Source organism: Corylus avellana, chromosome ca5, assembly GCF_901000735.1.
Source record: "Corylus avellana chromosome ca5, CavTom2PMs-1.0".
Lineage (NCBI taxonomy): Eukaryota > Viridiplantae > Streptophyta > Magnoliopsida > Fagales > Betulaceae > Corylus > Corylus avellana.
This window is the reverse complement of record NC_081545.1, coordinates 23,250,292-23,271,905: the sequence shown is the minus strand read 5'-3', so window position 1 is coordinate 23,271,905 and position 21,614 is coordinate 23,250,292. Positions and strand designations below refer to the sequence as shown.

Below are 21,614 nucleotides of genomic sequence, written 5' to 3'. Positions count from 1 at the left end.
AGAATGCCTTAATTAAATAATATGATCTAACATAAACATATGATCATGACAAATTTATTTTTTCTTTAAATCTATCAGCTCATCTATTTTTTTAAAGATCAGATGGTCATATCTAATATTTTTTTTTAATTTTTTTTTTTAATGATCAAACAGTCAGATTTTGATCGTAAGATATAATTTATTTATTTAAAAGATTTCAATCTGACCTTCTGATTTTTTTTTTTTTAGAACGGACGGTCAGATCTTAAATACATTTTTTTTGTTAGATCTTACGGTTAGATTGAAATCTGATCGTTTGATAAAAAAAAAAAAAAAAAAAAATTATTAATTAATTTGAAGTTGTAAAATTCAAACGGCTGTAGTCTCTCGGCTGTTCGATTTCTCTAGCGTAATCCTAGCCATTTATTCCTTATCTTCTGAATTAAATGCATTTGACATAAATATTGATCCAACGATTGTAATGAGAGACATGTTTGATCCAACGGAGAACAAAATCGCGCAAGGAGATATGTTTGAAATTATTTAAGATGCTGACCTTCCCGCTTACCGAGGCATAAATTGTGTCGTTGAGTTTTCATTTCAGCCGTTGGATTTTTGTTAAGTAATCTGAACCGTTCATCATGGACAAATGCGGTCCAGGAAGGCACCCGTGCATCAATCAAAGGAAAACTCGCTTTCATATAAATGATCAAACACCTCTGGTTAAATCAAAATGGTGATAATATACAATAACAGACAGGATGACATGTTTGCCTGATTTCAACAAAATACGCCCACATTAAAATTATTTTGATGAAGTGAATCTCAGCCGTCCATCGTGGTAAATAGAATACAACTGTCTTGCACCAATTTAAGTGACAATTATATGGTGTTTTAAATACCATTGAGCCCACTTTTGTACATGGTCACGATCACATATATAGATTACGATTGATAATTAATGTGCACGATGACAGATAGAACCCATTGCATATACATCCGGCCTTACGAAATAAAAGCCCACGTGCGTGATGGAGAAAAATAATGAAGAAAATCTCATTCCTCTATTCAAGGCGGCTTCAATGCAAGAACAAAAATTACCCAAAAATTAAAAGCTCTCATCCTTTCCTCATCACTTGTTCAGCCAGAAAAGGAAAATTGAATTATTGCATTGTGAGACCATGATGCCCAATAATTCAATCTCATCTATCAGTGGATTTCTCTCTCAGGCAGAATCTCTCTCTCTCAGGCGAAAGCTCTCTCTCTCTCATGCCTCTGATCTCACTCTTTCGCTCAGCTCCTTCTCTCTCTCTCTCTCCCTCTCCGACCTCTTCCCCCTACGGATTCTCACAGTCGTCTCGTCCAGTACTTGTCTCGATCACGCTCCACCGGACTCCTCCCCCTCTTCAGCTACTCCAGCCGACCTCCTCCCACTGGTACGTACATTTAATTTGTTGTTTTGATTTTTTTTTTTCCTGCTAGGGTTTGTGTTTTCATTTGATGATCATCAATTTGAGGTTTGGTGTTTTTTTTCCTGCTGGGGTTTGGGTTTTCGTTTGATGATCATTAATTTGAGGTTTGGTTTTTTTTTTTTCCTGCTGGGGTTCGGGTAATCTAATCAAAATATTAATAGGCCTTTTGAAGATTAATAGGGCCAGCGTTGAAATGATGAACTAAACCTTGAAAATTTAGAGAGAGAGAGAGTGAGAGGGCGGCGTCTCTCCTCTTTGCTAGGGGCTTTTTAGAAGCTAAACATCGATGCAATGGGCTTTTCCTGCTGCCCTAAACAAAACATCGATGCACCCTAGGCTGCCACGTAGTGTGGCTGTCTCAATTATCATGGACTAAGCAGTGGGGTTCTTTAATTATTTATTTCACAAAACCTTAATCCAGTTGAGGATGAATGAATGCTAGCTGTTTTGTTTTGGGAAAAGTGGTGAAAAATATCTCACATTTCAAATCCCCACTTGTGGGGCACTTCTTGTTGTTGATGCAGATTATGTTTGAAAAGTGGGGACTCTGCACTTTTTCCTTTTATATTTTGAATATATTCTCCTATGGCCTATTGTTTATGTGGTGCGAAATCTACTCTTCCAGCATTCTGTGTTTTAATTTTGTTTAGCCGACATTTTGGCTTCTTTGAGAAGAAAAAAGATTGTAACGAAGTTAACTGGTTTCTCTGTTCAGTAGATGATTTTTTCGCTACTTTTACAGTAGGATAGTTTGTGCCTAGTAGTGCAAGTAGTGACATGGCTTTCTTTTGGTTGTTGAAGAAAGGTCTTAGCTGTTCAGCACCTAAGGTTGTGTGCAGCTCTAAGATTGAGGTTGTCTTCATTTGATTTTTTAATATTTTGTGTGGGACGATGACTATTATGATTGTGATAATGCAGATTGATAGATGCATATTAAACAAATAAAATCTGGACAAAATCTTAGAGGTGTATAACTGTATTTTAATAGAAGATTTATGCCCCCATTAGTCATTATGAACCTTGCAGGGGATGAATATAGCTTGGTCCTCCAGGAGCAAAAATGTATGACACCACACTTTATACCAATTACTGGACCCCGATTTGATAGTGCAAAAATCTCTTGCTTACATTATATGCCAATTTGATTAGCCTCATATGTGTAACCTTAATGGCTTGTTTCGTATCAATTGGAAATGACAAACTTAGATATTCAAAAAATCTAGGGAGATAATTTTACTTTTCTGTTTGTCTTATTCTTTGACAAATATTCAGTTTTTGTTGGACAACTTTTTCAAAAACCATGGAAATTAGAATTATACTTACTAGCTTGAAGGCCATAGTTGAACTTTTAGCTTGTGAAATACTGTTATATGGATATAAGTATAACTATAATTAAGCATGTTTGCAGATTTTGGTGTTTTTTTTTTGTTACTTAGTGTCTGGTTGGAAGAATCTAAACTATAACTATAATTGTTTTTGCAACAGAAGAAGATTTATATCTTGTGTGACAGATCTCTAGGAGGAACGGATTGTGTTAAAGGTATCCCTGAAAATCAGCACATGACCACCGGAATAGATCCGTCTTATTCACTTATATGAAATTAGATTTTTTTTCTTATTCATTAGCTAAACTATTATGAAGTTTTAGCTTTCATTTTTTTTTTTCTTTTTCAATATATTGCAGATAATCATTAACAGCCGTTGTTCTAGGAGTCAGCTTGGGTCTTGGAAGGGCGAAGCTTTGGTGTGTGGTCTTTGTGATTGTATTACTTTTAATACTGTTTCCACGTTAGGTATTTTTGGTTATTATGTTTGTCTGGCCTATTATGGGTTTTAACTTGAGCGTTGCTTTGAATAAATATTATGAGTTTGAACTTGAGTATTGAGTTGAGTTGAATTCATAAATATGTTGAGTTGTGACAATTAGCAAAATGAAATGCTTGCAAAGTTCCCTGATTGAGGAACATATTTATGAAATGTTGTGGGTTGTCCCTAATTGTGCGGCAGATAAGTTTTCCACTTGTAAAGATAATTCGCAGGGTCTCAAAATCCTGTTTTTGTTTGCAAGTTTTGCTATACCCTTCTAGATCTGGCAACATTGTGTTTTTTGTTTTAGTACCCAAAAGATTCTTATGAGGATTAAGTGTGAGCCTTGTTTTCAACTTTATTTTAGTACCATTCATATGGAATTTTTTCGAAAGCAGGATGTATTGTCTACATATAACTTCATTGTTTTCAACCAATGATGCTTTCAACTTTATATCTAGTTGAAATGCAAACATTTAACTAATTAAGATTTTTTCTGAAGCTTTTCAATATAAAATTGTTAGGCTTTATAGATCTTGTTTATAAAGAAAATTTTGTCTGAAGCTTTTTGATCTAGAGAAAGTAAATTTCAGATCTGCGATTGTGTTTTGCTCTCGTATCGATCAGTTGGGACAGGTTGGGTTTTGGGTCTATGGTGTGGATTTTGGAAAATGAGAACTTCTGGAGTTGTTTTGGTGTTTAATTTTTGGGGTTTTTGATTGGTAGCTGTTGTTTTTCTTGCTTTTTGCCTTGAATTTCTCTGACTGGCCGCGAATAGAATATGGGATGATATTATGTGTGTTGATCCTAATGGCTGTGAGATTGTTTTGGTATTTTGGCAATGATTTTTCTGAAGAATAAATGCCTTAGCTCTGTTTATGGTTGAATTTGTATTGGTTAGATACTAATCACGGTTCTCATTTTAAACTAGAAGTCAATACAAGCTATTAGAAAACTACCAATTAACCCTATGTTGAAGATTTGTTTGGAAGGCAGGGGAGGGGGGAATTGATGTCGCACGGCTCTCTGGTTTTAATTTAATGTCTCAGATGTCATATAAAGAAAGATTGATGTGCAACATAATCATGGAAGAGGTTGTATCATGCTTGTTATCATTTTAAAGCAGCTTTTAGATGAGACATGCTTATATTTATTTGGCAGACAATTTGTATTACCACTAGCAGATTTCTTCATGGTTTTCGCATGGATAAATCTTAAAAAAATTTCATATTTGCCCTGTTCTTGAACGTTAGCCAAGTTTGGCCCTGCCTGGGCTCGACTCTTTTTTAATAAATGAGCTAAGAAAATACAATTTGAGCTAAGGGTGATTTACCAAATCAGAAGCTTGAACAAGTTTGTTATAAAGAAAGGTCTTAACTGTTCAGCACCTAAGGTTGTGTGCAGCTCTAAGATTGAGGTTGTCTTCATTTGATTTTTTAATATTTTGTGTGGGACGATGACTATTATGATTGTTAAAATGCAGATTGATAGATGCATATTAAACAAATAAAATTTGGACAAAATCTTAGAGGTGTATAACTGTATTTTAATAGAAGATTTATGCCGCCATTAGTCATTATGAACCTTGCAGGGGATGTATATAGCTTTGTCCTCCAGGAGCAAAACTGTATGACACCACACTTTATACCAATTACTGGACCCCGATTCAATAGTGCAAAAATCTCTTGCTTACATTATATGCCAACTTGATTAGCCTCATATGTGTAACCTTAATGGCTTGTTTTGTATCAATCGGAAATGACAAACTTGGATATTCAAAAAATCTATGGAGATAATTTTTCTTTTCTGTTTGTCTTATTCTTTGACAAATATTCAGTTTTGGTTGGACAACTTTTTCAAAAACTATGGAAATTAGAATTATACTTACTAGCTTGAAGGCCATAGTTGAACTTTTAGCTTGTGAAATACTGTTATATGGATATAAGTATAACCATAATTAAGCATGTTTGCAGATTTTTGTGTTTTTTCTTGTTACTTAGTGTCTGGTTGGAAGAATCTAAACTATAACTATAATTGTTTTTGCAACAGAAGAAGATTTATATCTTGTGTGACAGATCTCTAGGAGGAACGGATTGTGTTAAAGGTATCCCTGAAAATCAGCACATGACCACTAGTGTCTCTGTCTCTGTCTCTAACTTACCTCGTCTCTGTCTCCGTTTCAGGTTTTGCTTTCTCGCTGCAATCCATCACTGAGGTTGTAAGAAAATCTCTCCGGCAGCACTCTCTCTCTCTCTCTCTCTCTCCGGCTTTGCTTTTTCCCTCACGACATCCACCCATTGCACACAGCCTCTTCAATTCTGGTAAGATTTGCGTTCTGCTCTGTAGTAAATCACTGCTTCTTAAAAATTGATCCTCTTTCATTTCATTCACTTAAAAATATTGCTTAATGCTAAAACAAGTTGTATTTGATGTTTAGCGACAGTGGGGGTTGGATGATTAACAGGATTTGTCCAAATCAGTGAACATAAGTTTATTTTGGATGGGATTCTCTTTTAGAAACACAATCTTATATTTCCCGGATATTCAATGAATATATAAAAAATTTAATTTAGACTGTCAAATTGATTTTCTATTTGATTTGAAAATGGGTTCTTAATCCATTACAGTAAATTTTAGGGGAAAACAGGAGAGAAAGGCTAGGGGGAATCGAGGATTCCCCAGAGAGATGGGATCCTTCTGTGGGCTTTGTTTTGGAAGGATTTGTATATAAAAAATTCAGTGTGAAATTTGAATGAGGCTAACCATTATGATTTTTTTTTAATTTTTTTTTTAATTTTTTTTTTTATTTTTTTATCTCTACTTGTTTTAACCCTCGTGCATGAGTCTTACATTTGTGACATATCCCTTGATATTGAGATTATAGGATTAAACATAATGGGTTATAGATGATAATAGATCCATATGCCTATCAATCAAATAACATCTGCCGCATCTGTTTATGTAATTTTTGACAATTTATTCATTTCTCCGATTCATATTTCTTTTCTTTGAGGGGTTTGTATATGGGTGTGCTCTGGAGATGAAACTTGTTGGAGAGGTTAACAGACTTGATTGAATTTACTCAAGGCAATGTTTGTGAAATCCATCAATTTAGTTCATCAAGGTATAAGAGTTATTTTTTTAGAAGTCCATAAAGTATGGTTGATGTCATATAATGCAAACCAGAGAACTTGGTACATGTCCTGTGCGGCAGATTGGTGGTTGCCTTTTCTTTTATATGAGAATCAGCAATGTCTACATTGTGATTGTTGTCAGCAGCAATGCAAATTGTAGCTTGTGCTTTCAAGCTTGTGTTTACAATAAAAAAAGAAAAGAATCTGCTGGCATTCTATAGGTGTGTTTGTATTTAAATCATAGTCCAAATAAACGAGAGCTTTAAGCGAGCCGATCTACCCACTTAAGGCTCGACAAGCTTTTTAATTGAGCTTGAGCTCAGAGCCAACTTATGAATATTGTTGGTTCTAGCTCGAGCCGAGCCGAACCCGTTAGGCTTGCCAAAGTGTATTTGGTGAGCTCGAGCTCAAGCTAGAGTTTGTCTCTGCCAAGCCGAGTTCAGACAGAGGGTTCGAAGCTCGGCTTGTTTAGAAGACCCTTTAAACGAGCCAAGTTCAGCATGCCCAAGCCCGGCTTGGCTTGGCTCGATTACATCCCTATCTCTCACGCACAGCCCCCTTTCTTCTTTCTCCCTTCATCTTTCTCATTTCTCTTTACACGCACACACTCACTTGAGAGAGAGAGGAGAAGGAGAGAGGAACAAAGTGTGAAGCTAAATTCCTAAATTAACTTGGAGATTTTATGTGTAGTTGATTGCCATGCATTATACAAGTTTCAGGTTATTGAATTAATGGGTTGAAACTCTAATTTTACCTATTGGTAAAGTATGAACATAAATCCTAATTTTATAGTTTGAATTAAATTTATGACTTTTGATATGTGAACACTAGGAATGCTATTTAAATGGGTTAATTACATTGAAAGTTTTAATTAGTACTATTAATTTAGTACTCGATTTTGTTTTTCTTTCACTTAGTACTATTTTTTTTTTTTTTTCGATTTTACTAATTTGCAATTTGTATTTTCTTTTTCTTCCATTTAGTACCCGAGCCCGAGACATGGCAGTGCATCAAGGTCCTTACCTACTTTGCCTCTTAGCCTTGGTCTTGGCCTCCTTGACTATTGTGCATGCAGAACATAGTAATCATACGATTGAACCTTTTAATCGGAGCAGTTTTCCTACTGATTTTATATTTGGAACTGCTACTGCGGCATACATGGTATGTATACATACGTAGCTTTATATATAATCATTAGATAAGGGATTTTACTTATATATAATCATGGTATGTATACCTATCTTACACACATATAAAGCTTTATATATAAGCACATATAATTTGAACCTAATATCTTTTTTGGCTAGATTGAAGGAGCAGCAAATATTGATGGCAGGGGGCCGTGCACCTGGGATATTTTTGTGAAGAGACATCCAGGTCTCTCTCTCTCTAAAAAAAAAAGAAAGAAATAAAGCTTTGATGTATGGCTTTGCTAGAAATAGTGATGAAAATTTGACTCATTTCAATTGAATATTTCAAACTCGTGCTTAAATGGAGTAATGTCATTTTTACACTCATTTCATATTAGTTGGGATATATATATGCGTCCTTTTTTAAACAGCTTTTCATTTCAAATGGCATCGAGTGACTTTCTCACAATTGTAATATCACAAAACTTTTTCAAGTCAAAAGCTCGAGATAATGTAATGATAATGATAGTTTGGATGTCTTATGGTACGAGTTAGGAATTCTTAACATTTCTTAATTATTATTCTCTTTTTTTTTTTTTTTTTTTTTGACACATTTACTTGGTGGCTTGGCAGAAAAAATTCAAGATGGGAAAAATGCAAATGTAGCCTGTGACTTTTATCATCGGTATAAGGTAGAAAGCTTGTTCCTCTCTCTCTCTCTATACATATATATAATTGATTTCTTTTGATAATCGAAATATTCAACAGGAGGACATACAATTGTTGAAAACGATTGGATTGGATTCATTTAAATTTTCAATCTCATGGACCAGAGTATTACCAAGTAAGATCATGGCTTAGTTTATGATTAATCATGTAAGATGTGTGCCATTTATATAACACTTATATGTAATTCTCTAATGGATTCATTTATGTTATAGAGGGCAAAGTAAGCGGGGGAGTGAACCCACAAGGTGTCAAATTCTACAATGACCTTATCAACGAGCTTTTGTCCAATGGTCAAATTCTTTCTCTCTTTTTTTTTTTTTTCTTCAGCAATATATTTTTTATTTCTATTTCTATAAATGTCAGTTTCTTCGAAAAATGTTATTTCACTAATAATAATTAAGGTAATCAAATCCGTCTTCCCACTTAATTGCATATCTATTCCTATTAAAAATGGAAAATATATCATACATAAGTCAGGAACCTAGGATATATTTGATAATGGTTTTGAAAATTTCTTTGTGTTTTCTAATTTAAATTGTTTGTCAATAATAATTTATTTATTTATTTTTTTAAAAAAATGTTTTGGGTTTTGAAATATAGAAGTATTTTTAAAAGCTTCGCTTTGAACAAACTAGAACTAGCATAAAAGTGTTTTGTAATCTATACATGCATGTCCATATGAAATTTCATATTGTGTGTAGGTATCAAGCCCTTAGTATTTCTGATGCACTTTGATCCTCCTCAAGCACTTGAAGATGAATATGATGGACCCTTAAGTCCCAAGTTTGTGTAAGTGAACACTTCAACCAAAAAACAAACACTCCAATGTTCAAAAAATTAATTTTACCATATCAATAAATGTGATTGTCCCGTTTTATGAATATATAGGAATGATTTTCAAGATTATGCGGACTTTTGCTTCAAGACTTTTGGGGATCGAGTTAAACTTTGGGTGACAATGAATGAGCCCATTGCTATGAGCGTCAATGGGTACAGCACTCCTAATTTTCCACCCGGAAGATGTTCGAGTTACGTTCCCAATTGCACCGCCGCCGGTAACTCTGCCACTGAGCTTTATATTGTTGGACACAATTTGCTTCTTGCTCATGGAGCCGTCGTGAAATTATACAAGGACAACTACGAGGTAATAAAATATAAACAATTTTAAGAAATAAAATATAAATAGAGAAATAGGAGAAGTAATAGGGGAAAAGGATGAGAACATTTTTGGTAGTTTAGTGTTAGACACCAACATCTACAGCGATCTTGGCTGTGATACCATGTGATAGTCTTATTTTTTTGTAAAATGGAAGAGTCATGGCCTCTACCAGCCCTCTTAGGTTAGTCATTGCCTTCTAGGTTCGTCACTGATTGTAGTTGTAGGGGCTGAATATTAGAATAAATATGAATATGAGATATTGGACCTCTTATGATTAATTTAATATGAATGTGTGCAGCCATATCAAAAGGGGAAAATTGGGCTCGCTACATATAGCACTTGGGTTGAGCCAGAAGACAACACATCTTCTAGCCGTGAGGCCGCCTCTCGATATATGGACTTTTTGTTGGGATGGTGAGTGCTGTAAGATACATTCTTGACAGAAAATATATATATATATATATACATTACTTTATTCTTGTGGCTAATCATTCACAATTTTGATAGGTTTGTTGAACCAGTTATATATGGTGATTATCCCGAGAGATTAAAGTTTGCATTGGGGAGTCGATTGCCCAAATTCACCGAAGCTCAATCCAAGTTGGTAAAAGGGTCAATTGATTTTCTTGGTTTAAGCTATTATTCTGCAGGTTACGCAAAAACCGTTTCCCCAGCAAACGGTGTCAACGTCACTTTTTGGACCGATGTGCAAGTCAATTACACCAATGTAAACGCACACAAACTCTCTCTCCCTTCAGTATCAGACTATTAGTATCATGATTTTCTCAATTTCAAGTTTAGATTACATTTTTCACAGTTATATTAAACAAAATAAAATATTATCTATAAACTTGATTATTTCAATTTCACTAGAAATTGAGAGGATTCTATTCCCTCCCTCGGTGGGCATTTGTATATTTGTGTGTTATGTTACATATATATATATATATATATATATATATATGCCATTTTACTAACCAATATGGTGTAAATGTTTTTGCAGAGGGGGTACATGAAACCAAAGGGATTACTAAAGCTCCTTTTATACATAAAAGGAAAATACAACAATCCCACTATATACATCACGGAAAACGGTATAACAATTTCTGTCTCTTGATATTTATTTACCTATTTTATTTTTAAAATTTGAATTTTGAACTTGACACAACTCTTATGTGGCTTTGTGCCACGTAAGTAAAAGTTTGGTTTAAAATGATATCTCTTTATTTTTTTAGGGAAAACTTAACTCATGCAATCTATTAGTCAATTTGTTATGTTTATCCCATTTATCAATTTAGTTCATGTGCCCTACCAAATTGTTATATCATTATTCTCAAAATGTTGAATTGACGTTGTAAATTGGGTGGTAGATCTAAGATTGGGGAGGGTAAGGGTAAATTTTTTTTTCTTATTTTTATGTGCATTAATATTGCTAATACTATTTTTGTTTTTTGAGAAAAGTATTGGTAAATGTATTTATTATACTCTTTTTTGTAGGAATTGGTGGTAGAGATCTCAGAGATCTCAGAAGGATCAAATATTACTACCGGCATTTCTTATCTCTTTCAAAAGCTATCAAGTGAGTGTTTGTCATTAAGTATTGAATAGAAAAAAAGTTGGTGTTTGTAATTAAGTATCATCTGAGGGCTAAAAAAATAGAATACTATTTTTAATAAAAACAAGTTTTTGGACATAAATTTTATACAAACGAGATAGTAAGTTTCTACAACCCGGCTTCTAAAAAGTGACGTGTCCTTTAAACATGTGAAAAGCACATACTTTATTATTAATGCTACTAAAAAAACTTGTTAGAAGTACATACTATATAAAATACATGTGTCTCTCACATATTAAAAGATTGGGAATGCTAGGTGTTCTCTTGATCGTTGATAGATATTATTTTCTAAAATTGCAAAAAAGAAAAATAAGATGACACGGTCATGCTTAAAAAACATATAAAAAATTATAAATATAAAGCAACAAAAAATAAATAAATAAAATAAAGAACCAATATTTCTAGAGTTTTTTATTTTTTATTTTTATACCTAAATTTATAAAATTATGTGTTTTATATTTTTATTAAACATGACACATGTCATCTTTTTATTGAATAAAACTTGATATCAATAGAAAGGTAGAATAAAAAAATCTATTTAATTACGGCTTTATCGTTATAAAATAAATCGATAATTTTTAAATCTTAAAAAGCGATTTGACAAAAGTTCAATTTTGTTGAATACATTAGTAGAGTATTTTTCTATCTCAATTTTGATTGTGGATATTAAAATTTTGTGCAGGGAGGGCGTAAACGTGAAGGCACACTATTCGTGGTCATTTCTTGACAGCTTTGAATGGGGCGCTGGTTACCTCCTTCCGAATGGCATAGTTTTTGTGGATTTTAAGGATAATTTGACAAGACATCTCAAGGATTCTTGTTATTGGTTCAAGAAGTTCCTCTTAAAATGAGCTCAAAAGAACGTGTGAATATATTATAATTATTTACATATTAAAATTATTATTAGGAAAATATGGAGAATTGCTCATAAAGCAATCTCTAGCAGGAAATTTGAGATTTGCCTCAATTAGAATTATATTTTTTATTTACTGTGTATTTCTTGAATTAGGATTCGCTCAGGATTCCCTGAATTATCTTGTCAAACTTTATCAAAGCTTATCGCTTTTTCGTTGATTATTCATCACTTGTTAAAGAGGCCCGTAACAACTTCATATCAAAGCCAAGTGAACGACGACATATCAAATTAATTATGTTTGACAGTATTTTTGAAGAATGTTGACATAATTTCACAACTTTCCCAACGAGTGGAAGGAAGAAATTGCAGTTGGTTGTGAGCAGCAGTGAATCTCACTCTTGTCTTCACTAGACACCCCAAAGACAACCACTCCATCAACTCTTTAGCACAATCATTTTCCAAAATCTAACTCACAATCCAAAGAAAGAGAATCTCTCGACCAAAGTCTACCAAACAAACCCACACCACATCACAGCATTTCTCTCATGGCTTGCGCTGCCATCAATCCTCACAACCCACAACACCTCATACCACAATGTACCACACCAAGCCGCCGCTTAGCTAGCCCCATATTGCAGCACCGCAATCCCAGCCACCGACCTATAAATTGTCGCACCAAATCCTCTGGTGCTGTTGCATCAGTAGCTTCCTAGTTGGCATCCATGTTTGAGTCTCAATCTTGGAAGACTACTACTTGCCCTGCATTTCGGAAGTGTTTATTTTTGAGGTTGAGGTACACACAAAGGAGATGAAGATTTGTCTTTTTTCGTGTGGCCTAGAAAGAGGAAAAAAAAAAAAAAAATAAAGGCCTCGTGATGCTCCTTATGTCTAATGTTTTCTTTGGGCTTTGCTTGAAAATCTTGACAAATCTCCACATTTTATCACCAAAAAAAAAAAAAAAAAAAAAAAGGAGTTGTTGATGCCTTTGGGGGGACACTCATTAAAGAAACCTAATGGAGTAAATCCTTAATCACTTTGGAGGGGGATTTCAAGAGATTTTTTGGATTCAAATATTTTTTGTGTCCAAGTATTTGTGCATGGTCATGGTCATTGTGCTCCACGAGCTTTGATCAATTCTAAATAGCTGCTATTAAGGGGAAAGGAGTGTTACGGATCCACAACACGATGAATATATATTATAATTATTTTCATATTAGAATTATTATTAAATAAGGATTTTAAACTTTCTTTTGATTTTAAATAGGTTTTTTTGTCAATTTATTGTCCAATTAATTAATACAATACCATGTTAAACTAATCGATTTCTTAATGATGAACTGAGTTTTTTAATTATTTTTTCTTCATTATTAAGCGAGTACTTATGGCTAATTGTTACTACATGCATGAGATTTGGACGCTATAAATTTGAATCAGTAAAATCCAAAGAAAAAAAGTTTAAAGCAAGAAGACGATGTGATAGTAATTTTCTGATCTCTGCATGCTATGCTCATTGCCAACCAATCCGAAAGCGGAAAGCCCAAGTCTCAAGATCTACCTCTCATTTTCTTGATTATTTTACCAATAATATATATCTTTTTCTGCTGGTTTTCTATTGCACCTAACCTTAGAAATGGCTAAATATTAATTGATGTTTTTGTCCAAAGGCTGGGTAGATGATTACGAAAAGAAAGAATTTTTTATTTTTATTTGTATGGATGAACGTGTTTATCTACAAGAGAGTAACGATAAGAAATGGAGATTACTTTTATTTCGTGAAATTTCATATTATAATTGAAACCCTTTATATATATTATTTTCTGAAAGTCCATATTATAATTGAAACCCTTTATATGTATAGAGAAGTGCTATGGAGTCAAATAAATGAACACAAATTTTTTTTAAACTAACGTAGCAAGGATTTTTAAATTTAAAAAAAAATGCAATTCCCTCTCCTCTGTCTGCCACAAATGGTCTGTCATGTCAATTTAAAATTTTTTCTTGGTTCATTTGTTTGGCTCCCTAACACTTCCCATATGTGTATATGTCAATGGAGATAGATTTTAAAAGTAGTAAAGAGCTGATTAAACGTAACAACAAACAAAGATTTAAATGGGGTGCATCTAAATAAAGATTTCTGGTGAGAATCCACTTGCTAATGGATTATTTAAGATTTCAAACATTTCTTCAACTATGAACCAAGCTCATGAGTTGTCTGTTGCACGAGGGAAAAAAATTTGAAGTTTTGGCTTAGAAGGCATGAATGTTCCAACAGCTCTATCATGACCACACATTATGTCGCTTACGACAATGAATGGGTCGCAAGAAATTTTAATAAAGAGGTGGTATACACTGCTATACAACAAGTTGAATGACTATACCTCAACTATTAGCTTATAGCGTTTGGTTAACTAAATTGATGTGGCAAGCTATTATTGGAGGGTACAAAATAGCCATTTTATGTGTGGACCTCTCCTATTTTATCAATTGATGGCTGTAAATTTTATGTCATTTTTATTGATGACTTTTCTCGTTTTTCTTGGTTGTTTCCTTTATGTCAGAAATCTAAAGTGCTTTCATGTTTCATTAAATTTAAAAGTTTAGTTGAGAACTTCTTTTCTTGTAAAATCAAACAAATTCAAACAGATAATGGAGGAGAATATGTCTCCGCTGCCTTTTAAAATTTCACCAACACACATGAAATTTTGTATAGACTAACATCCTTACGCTAGGAATTTTGCATAGACTAAATGGTGGGATGGAACCGAGCTTGTGGCCCAAGTTTCAGCCCTTCCATGTGAGTTTTGTACGTTGTGCGGGCCCGTCAGCACAATTCCCAATAATTAGAATTCTTCATTCTTTTATGGCTAGGAGTGGGAAGATTGGCTAATTTGGCTTATCTTGTTATTAAATATAAGATAAGCTTAGTTATCAACGTTATATTAGGATTAATATTTTATTATCATTGTTATCTCATTACCGTCATGCATGTTTATTTAAATAGAATTAATAAAAGCTTCGATGAAATTTGGCTCAACAACTCGTTGTTAAGGGGAGGAAATTTGGCTCACAATCACAAACTGTCAAACTTGTAATAGAGATGAACATGGAAAGGCCCAGTTCACCCAAGGTAATGCCTTTTTTTTTTTTTTTAGGCGTTTAAAATTTATTAGTGATTCTAGACTGCCATACTTTTCTAATTTCCTATCTTGAAACAAATTGTTTAAGATATATATATATATATATATATATATATATATATAAGAAAGAAGAGTTGATTGGGCCACCAAAAGCCCAGAAGCCATCTGGGCTTTTGGCACCAAGGGTTGAGTCCAAAGGTCACAATGGGCCACCACAAATATATATATATAAGAAAGAAGAGTTGATTGGGCCACCAAAAGCCCAGAAGCCATCTGGGCTTTTGGCACCAAGGGTTGAGTCCAAAGGTCACAATGGGCCACCACATTTCTTTGTTTTTTATTGTATCCTGCCCATAACAGAAAAAATGGCTACACCGCCCAATTGGGCTCAGCCGAATGTTACACAGCTTTTTCCTTTTCTTTTCTATTGTCCCGCACCCAAAAAAAATAAAAAATAAAAAATAAAAAATTATTGTTGATAGGGAAGCTCTGAAATAGAGCTTTGATATGATGTTGAGACGTCACTTGAATTCAAAAAAAAAAAAAAAACTCATTTTTGCGTATACCATCTAGGCGACCGGTAATTAACTAGCTTGTTCTGCTATCTGGGTGTTCAGCCATGTTACGAGCAGTTAGGCTTTCCTCTTATCCGTCCATGATGAGCGGACAACGGGGGCCTAAATAACCAAAATTACATACAAAATCAACACCGTTTCATCTAATATATTAGAAGTGAAAAAAAAAAAAAATCTCCGTTGACATCAAGAATCCTTTTATCATCTAAAAAAAAAAAAAAGGGCCAATGGGTAAAAGTTTTGTCATGGAATAAAATTTATAACAAGAATATCCCCACCCTCCAAATGAAGTATATATAGATCAAGAATACAACACGTAGCCAAGTGTAGGTTCCAGCAAAAAAGAAAAAAGAAAAAAGAAAAATAAGTTTTGTTACGTACAATCAGTGTACTTAATAATAAACTATATTATATAATTATATATAAAATATAAATATATAGGTGAAGCATGTTCAATCCTAAGTTCATCACTAACCAGTCTCAACATTTTACCTTTTTTTTTTTTTTTTGTTTTTTGGTTGCTGGGCACTAACACACAAGATTATCATATTATTAGTTTTTACTGAAAAGGTTATCCACCAATGAGAGATGTGAGAGAGTTGTGTAACCTACTTAATGATGTGCATTAAAATTATAGACCCAATAATTATTCTAATTAATAATTAAAAAAATAATAATTAGAAGCCCACCCACTGAGAAGATAGCATTAAAGATCTTTAGGTTAATAGACCAAAATAACCTTCTTTGATTTAACTATAAAGAACAAAGAACAAGAAGCAAAGAATTCAAGAAGGTCAAAATATTCATTTTACTATCAAACAAAATTTCACTCCACACTTGTTTATTGGTTTCAAAAAAGTTTAAGATGTCTTTATCGTTCTGCATTTCTCTCTCGGGCAGAATCTCTCTCTCTCATGCCTCTGATCTCACTCTTTCGCTCAGCTCCTTCTCTCTCTCTCTCTCTCCCTCTCCGACCTCTTCCCCCTACGGATTCTGACAGTCGTCTCGTCCAGTACTTGTCTCGATCACGCTCCACCGGACTCCTCCCCCTCTTCAGCTACTCCAGCCGACCTCCTCCCACTGGTATGTACATTTAATTTGTTGCTTTGATTTTTTTTTATCAATTTTTTTTTCCTGCTAGGGTTTGTGTTTTCATTTGATGATCATCAATTTGAGGTTTGGTGTTTTTTTTCCTGCTGGGGTTTGGGTTTTCGTTTGATGATCATTAATTTGAGGTTTGGTTTTTTTTTTTTTCCTGCTGGGGTTCGGGTAATCTAATCAAAATATTAATAGGCCTTTTGAAGATTAATAGGGCCAGCGTTGAAATGATGAACTTAACCTTGAAAATTTAGAGAGAGAGAGAGAGTGAGACTGTGAGAGGGCGGCGTCTCTCCTCTTTGCTAGGGGCTTTTTAGAAGCTAAACATCGATGCAATGGGCTTTTCCTACTGCCCTAAACAAAACATCGATGCACCCTAGGCTGCCACGTAGTGTGGCTGTCTCAATTATCATGGACTAAGCAGTGGGGTTCTTTAATTATTTATTTCACAAAACCTTAATCCAGTTGAGGATGAATGAATGCTAGCTGTTTTGTTTTGGGAAAAGTGGTGAAAAATATCTCACATTTCAAATCCCCACTTGTGGGGCACTTCTTGCTGTTGATGCAAATTATGTTTGAAAAGTGGGGACTCTGCACTTTTTCCTTTTATATTTTGAATATATTCTCCTATGGCCTATTGTTTATGTGGTGCGAAATCTACTCTTCCAGCATTCTGTGTTTTAATTTTGTTTAGCCGACATTTTGGCTTCTTTGAGAAGAAAAAGATTGTAAAGAAGTTAACTGGTTTTCTCTGTTCAGTAGATGATTTTTTCGCTACTTTTACAGTAGGATAGTTTGTGCCTAGTAGTGCAAGTAGTGACATGGCTTTCTTTCGGTTGTTGAAGAGATGTTCAAGCAAGCAGTATACTGCTTAATGATAAATTTGAAGTGCGGCTAGGGAGCCTGAGCGAGGTCTGTGCTCAAGAAGGGGATGCTCATCAAAGCAGAATTACCAGATTGCTGCGGTTGCCACAGTAAGTATTCTATTAATAGTTCAATATCTTGATAGTTGATTCATTTTTCAGAACTTGAATACACCTAGATGAACATTATACTAGATGTGCTCAAATCTGCACCTCCTCCTGCTGTATGAATAAAGTGGAGGGTGTGGTCATGGTCTAAATCCCACTAGGTATCTGTGTAGGTTATGTCTGAAAAGAAAAGAAAAAACTATATATCGAATTTAATATGAGTTTGAATTCACTCACTTGTTAAGTTTCTCATTATGTTTGACTTTCCACATTCTGTTAGCCTCTAATAGGGAATCAGCCTGTAGTTAGTCTTTCCATCTGGCCGGATGGGGGTTGCTCCCTTGGTGCCCAAGGGGTGGCTGAAACCACTCCCAATGGTGAGCCACCCCCATGGAGCCAAGGGGGTGGCTAAAACCACCCCCAAACCACCATTAGGGGTGGTTTTGGCCACCCCCAATAGCCACTGGGGGTGGTTTCAGCCACCCCTTTAGTGGCTCGGCCACCCCCAGTTAGGGGTGTCAAGGCGGTTGGTAGATTTTACTAACCGCAACCGCTAACCGGTTAGCGGTTAATGAAATAGATAATCGCACGCTAACCGCTTTTTCAAAATTGAGCTTTTTTTTTTTTTTTTTTTTTGGCTTTTTGGGCTTTCTTTAGGGCTTTTGGAATTCTTTTTTTGGGCTTTTTTTAACCCTCTTTTTTTTTTTAGTGTCTTCTTGGGCCCAATTGCTATAAAAAGAGCCCATATTGAAAAGTCAAAAATATTTGACCCAAAATTTACATTTACTTGTACTTTAAAAAAATTTCCTTAAATCTTAAATTATAACCGGTTAACAATTTTTTTTTTTTTTTTTTAAAAAAAAAACAACACACACACACACACACACACACACACACACACACACACATATATATATATATATATATATAAAATCAACACAACATATAAAAAAAAGTTCATAATTCAAACAACTGTCCCAACATATATATATAAAAAAAAAAAGTTCAACACAAAACATATAAAATAAGTTCAAATAAAACATTAAATGATACAAATAAAACATTAAAACTTCATCAATCCTCTCATTTGGTCCTCTAGCAAATCCCGTGGACATCAAAAGAAGAAAAGTTATAAACTTAAACATAATAATATTAAGGCACAAGCATGTACACATATCAAAATGTGCTTAATATAATTGTATTGTAATTAAAATACTATGACAATTCAAAAAATGATAACCTTTGTTACTAACAAACCTCTAGGCAAAAGATAAAGCAGCATTTGAACTTGAAGGTTGAGTCACATCTATGAATAAATAATTAGAATAAATTAATAAATAATGAAAACTAAATGAAGTTGTAAATAACTAATTTATAAACATTTACCGAGCTCATCAAATTCTGTCAAAAACTCCTCAAACTCGGCATCGCTTAGACGTCTTTATCTAGTTGTGTGTGCAAATCAAGGCTTCAGAGGTAAGTGGAGACAATGAACTCCTAAAGTAATTCAATACACGCTTACCGGTGCTAAATGCGGATTCAGAAGCAATAATGAGCTTGAGAGAGTTGAGAGACGAGAGTTGAGACGGTGTCACGGTGAGAGTTTGAGAGAGGCTGCTGTGCTGAGTGATTTTGAGATGATTTTCGTGAGATTTAGGGTTGGGAAGAAATAGATGAATATATAGAAGTGCAAAACGACGTAGTTTTGCCTTATATATATATATATATATATATATATATATATATATTTTTTTTAAAAAAGGTAAAACTATTAACTATCAATGATTCAGTTTCAAAAAAAAATTGTTACAAATGGTTCAAAAAATTCAAAATTGTTCAAAAAATGGTTAATTTTCTTTTTCTCAAAAATGGTTAAATTTCTTTTTCTAAAAAATGTTCAAAAAATACATTAATACTTCAATTGTGATTATAAGTAACACATTGTTGAATCTAATGTCAATTACTTAATTTGATATTATATAATCATATAATCTCATTAAATTATATCATATGATTAATTATTTAAATTATTATCGTATTTACTTTTAATCTTTTTTTTTGAATTGAACTTAATATCTAATGGTAAATGGTAATGTTCAAACTCCTAAATCCTAAATTCTTAAATTATCTAATAATGCTTTAATTAAATTGTAGTTATAAGTAATATATTGTTTAATTAAATTGAATCAATTGTGATTATCACTGTACATAAATGATATGATTAGCTTGTAGACTTATAACTTATAAGTTATGTCATATTATAAATGTATTATTTATTATTATATAATCATATGATTTAATGATCAAGTTATTATGTGATATAATCATATCAATTATAGTGATAATATATAAATTACTAAAATTATAATGATAATACATTAATACTTAAATTGTGTTTATAAGTAACACATTGGCCATTGTTTAATCTAATGTCAATTACTGAATTTGATATTATATGAATCATATCATCATTGTACATTAATAATATGATTCACTTGAAGTCTTGAATAAAATATTTAAATTGTCATTGAATCATATGATTAAGTATTGATATTATACATTTATATTATTCATATTCATATGTAGACTTATATAGACTTATAAGTTTATAACATACATTGGAAATAAGTTTCTAGATATTTAATTGTTGTATTAATATGAATTGGTATAAGTATACTTATGAGTTATGTCATATTATATATGTATAATTTTTTTTTATATAATCAAATGATTTAATGATCAATTGATCATGTGATATAATCATATAAATTATAGTGATAATATATTATTACTCAAATTGTGATTTAATTATTTTTTTAAAAAATTGTGATTTAATGATTACGTGATTATGTTATATGTATAAATATTTTTATAATTATAATTATAAAAATATATTATATAAAAAGGCGGTTAGCGGTTACGGTTAGTACACCCAATAACCGCTAGGCGGTTATAGCGGTTAGTGGTTAATACGGTTAAGCAGTTAGCGGACGGTTTTTAACCGCCCACATTGACACCCCTACCTTCAGTGGGTACTAGGGGTGGCTTGGCTTGGCCACCCCCATCCGGCCAGATGTAGGCCACCCCCATGGCTAAAGGGGGTGGCTCGGCCACCCCCTTGGTGCCCAAAGAGGTACCCATTGGGTGTGGTTTAGGCCACCCTCTTGGTGGCTTGGCCACCCCCATCCGGCCAAATGGGGGTGGCCCATGGCCAAAGAGCCACCCCCACATTGCCAATTTTTATTTTTTGAAAGAATATTTTTTAAATAAAAAAAAATTAATTAGGTGTGATGACGTGGCCACTTATGCCAAGTGTCAAATTTTAATTGGTCCACGTGTTAGTGATGTAGACTTCCGCTAAGTCAACTAACAGTTAATGGATGGAAGGATCAATTTGATCTTTATCAAAACTATAGATATCTTGTGTGATACAAATCAAAGCCTAGGAGGGGGAAAAAAAAAGTGTACAAACCCTAGGGAGGTTTTTAGTATTTAACCCTTAAATAAAATTCTTCGGAAACTTTCCATCTTCAGTAATTTATTTATTATTTTTTCTCATTTGATTAGAATTCATTAATTGAGGGCTTATTAAATTGGGGCCCTTTTTATATTACTTATTTACTATGATTTGAGCTTTAATCAAGGATTCTGAACGCTAGCTTGAATTTTGGATTGAACTTTGTAAGGCTTTAATAAGGCTCGCAAATAACAAAATTTTGAAAAAAAAAGAGACAAAAAACAAAAGAGAGAAGAATTCAAATTTAAATAAGGCTCGAATAGAGAACTTTTCATCAATATTTGACTATTTTTTTATTCAAATGTCGGAAATTGTATTCCGTTGAAAACATTTTCCTAAAAAATAACTTCCCTTAAAAATATTTTAAGTCGAAACAAATGAAATCTAAGATTTGGATTTGTATTATTTCTAACTGGAGACTATACCTCATGAAGCG

At 33.4% G+C, this 21,614-nt stretch overlaps 1 protein-coding gene across 2 annotated transcripts; it reads left to right on the top strand.

Annotated features, from left to right (window-relative positions):
* Window positions 1-1,105: 1,105 nt before the first annotated feature.
* On the top strand, window positions 1,106-12,101 carry LOC132183368 (vicianin hydrolase-like). 2 transcript variants are annotated; one of them, XM_059596796.1, is made up of 17 exons: window positions 1,106-1,415; window positions 2,937-2,991; window positions 3,136-3,195; window positions 5,307-5,361; window positions 5,441-5,578; window positions 7,375-7,552; window positions 7,699-7,768; window positions 8,155-8,213; window positions 8,290-8,365; window positions 8,463-8,540; window positions 8,952-9,039; window positions 9,139-9,394; window positions 9,708-9,823; window positions 9,917-10,136; window positions 10,413-10,503; window positions 10,907-10,988; window positions 11,707-12,101. In XM_059596796.1, the coding sequence occupies exons 6-17, from the start codon at window positions 7,391-7,393 to the stop codon at window positions 11,873-11,875; spliced, it is 1,467 nt and encodes a 488-aa protein (XP_059452779.1). In that variant the 5' UTR covers window positions 1,106-1,415; window positions 2,937-2,991; window positions 3,136-3,195; window positions 5,307-5,361; window positions 5,441-5,578; window positions 7,375-7,390; the 3' UTR covers window positions 11,876-12,101. The 2 variants fall into 2 exon arrangements, with proteins under 2 accessions (XP_059452779.1, XP_059452780.1); XM_059596797.1 differs by lacking the exon at window positions 1,106-1,415 and adding an exon at window positions 2,782-2,831.
* Window positions 12,102-21,614: the final 9,513 nt, after the last annotated feature.

Excerpts from the sequence above, each read along its gene's own strand:
- LOC132183368 (XM_059596796.1), top strand. The coding sequence starts at position 7,391 with ATGGCAGTGCATCAAGGTCCTTACCTACTTTGCCTCTTAGCCTTGGTC. Across the intron at positions 9,040-9,138 it reads CCCTTAAGTCCCAAGTTTGT|GAATGATTTTCAAGATTATG; the intron begins GTAAGTGAACAC and ends ATGAATATATAG. Across the intron at positions 10,989-11,706 it reads TCTCTTTCAAAAGCTATCAA|GGAGGGCGTAAACGTGAAGG; the intron begins GTGAGTGTTTGT and ends AATTTTGTGCAG.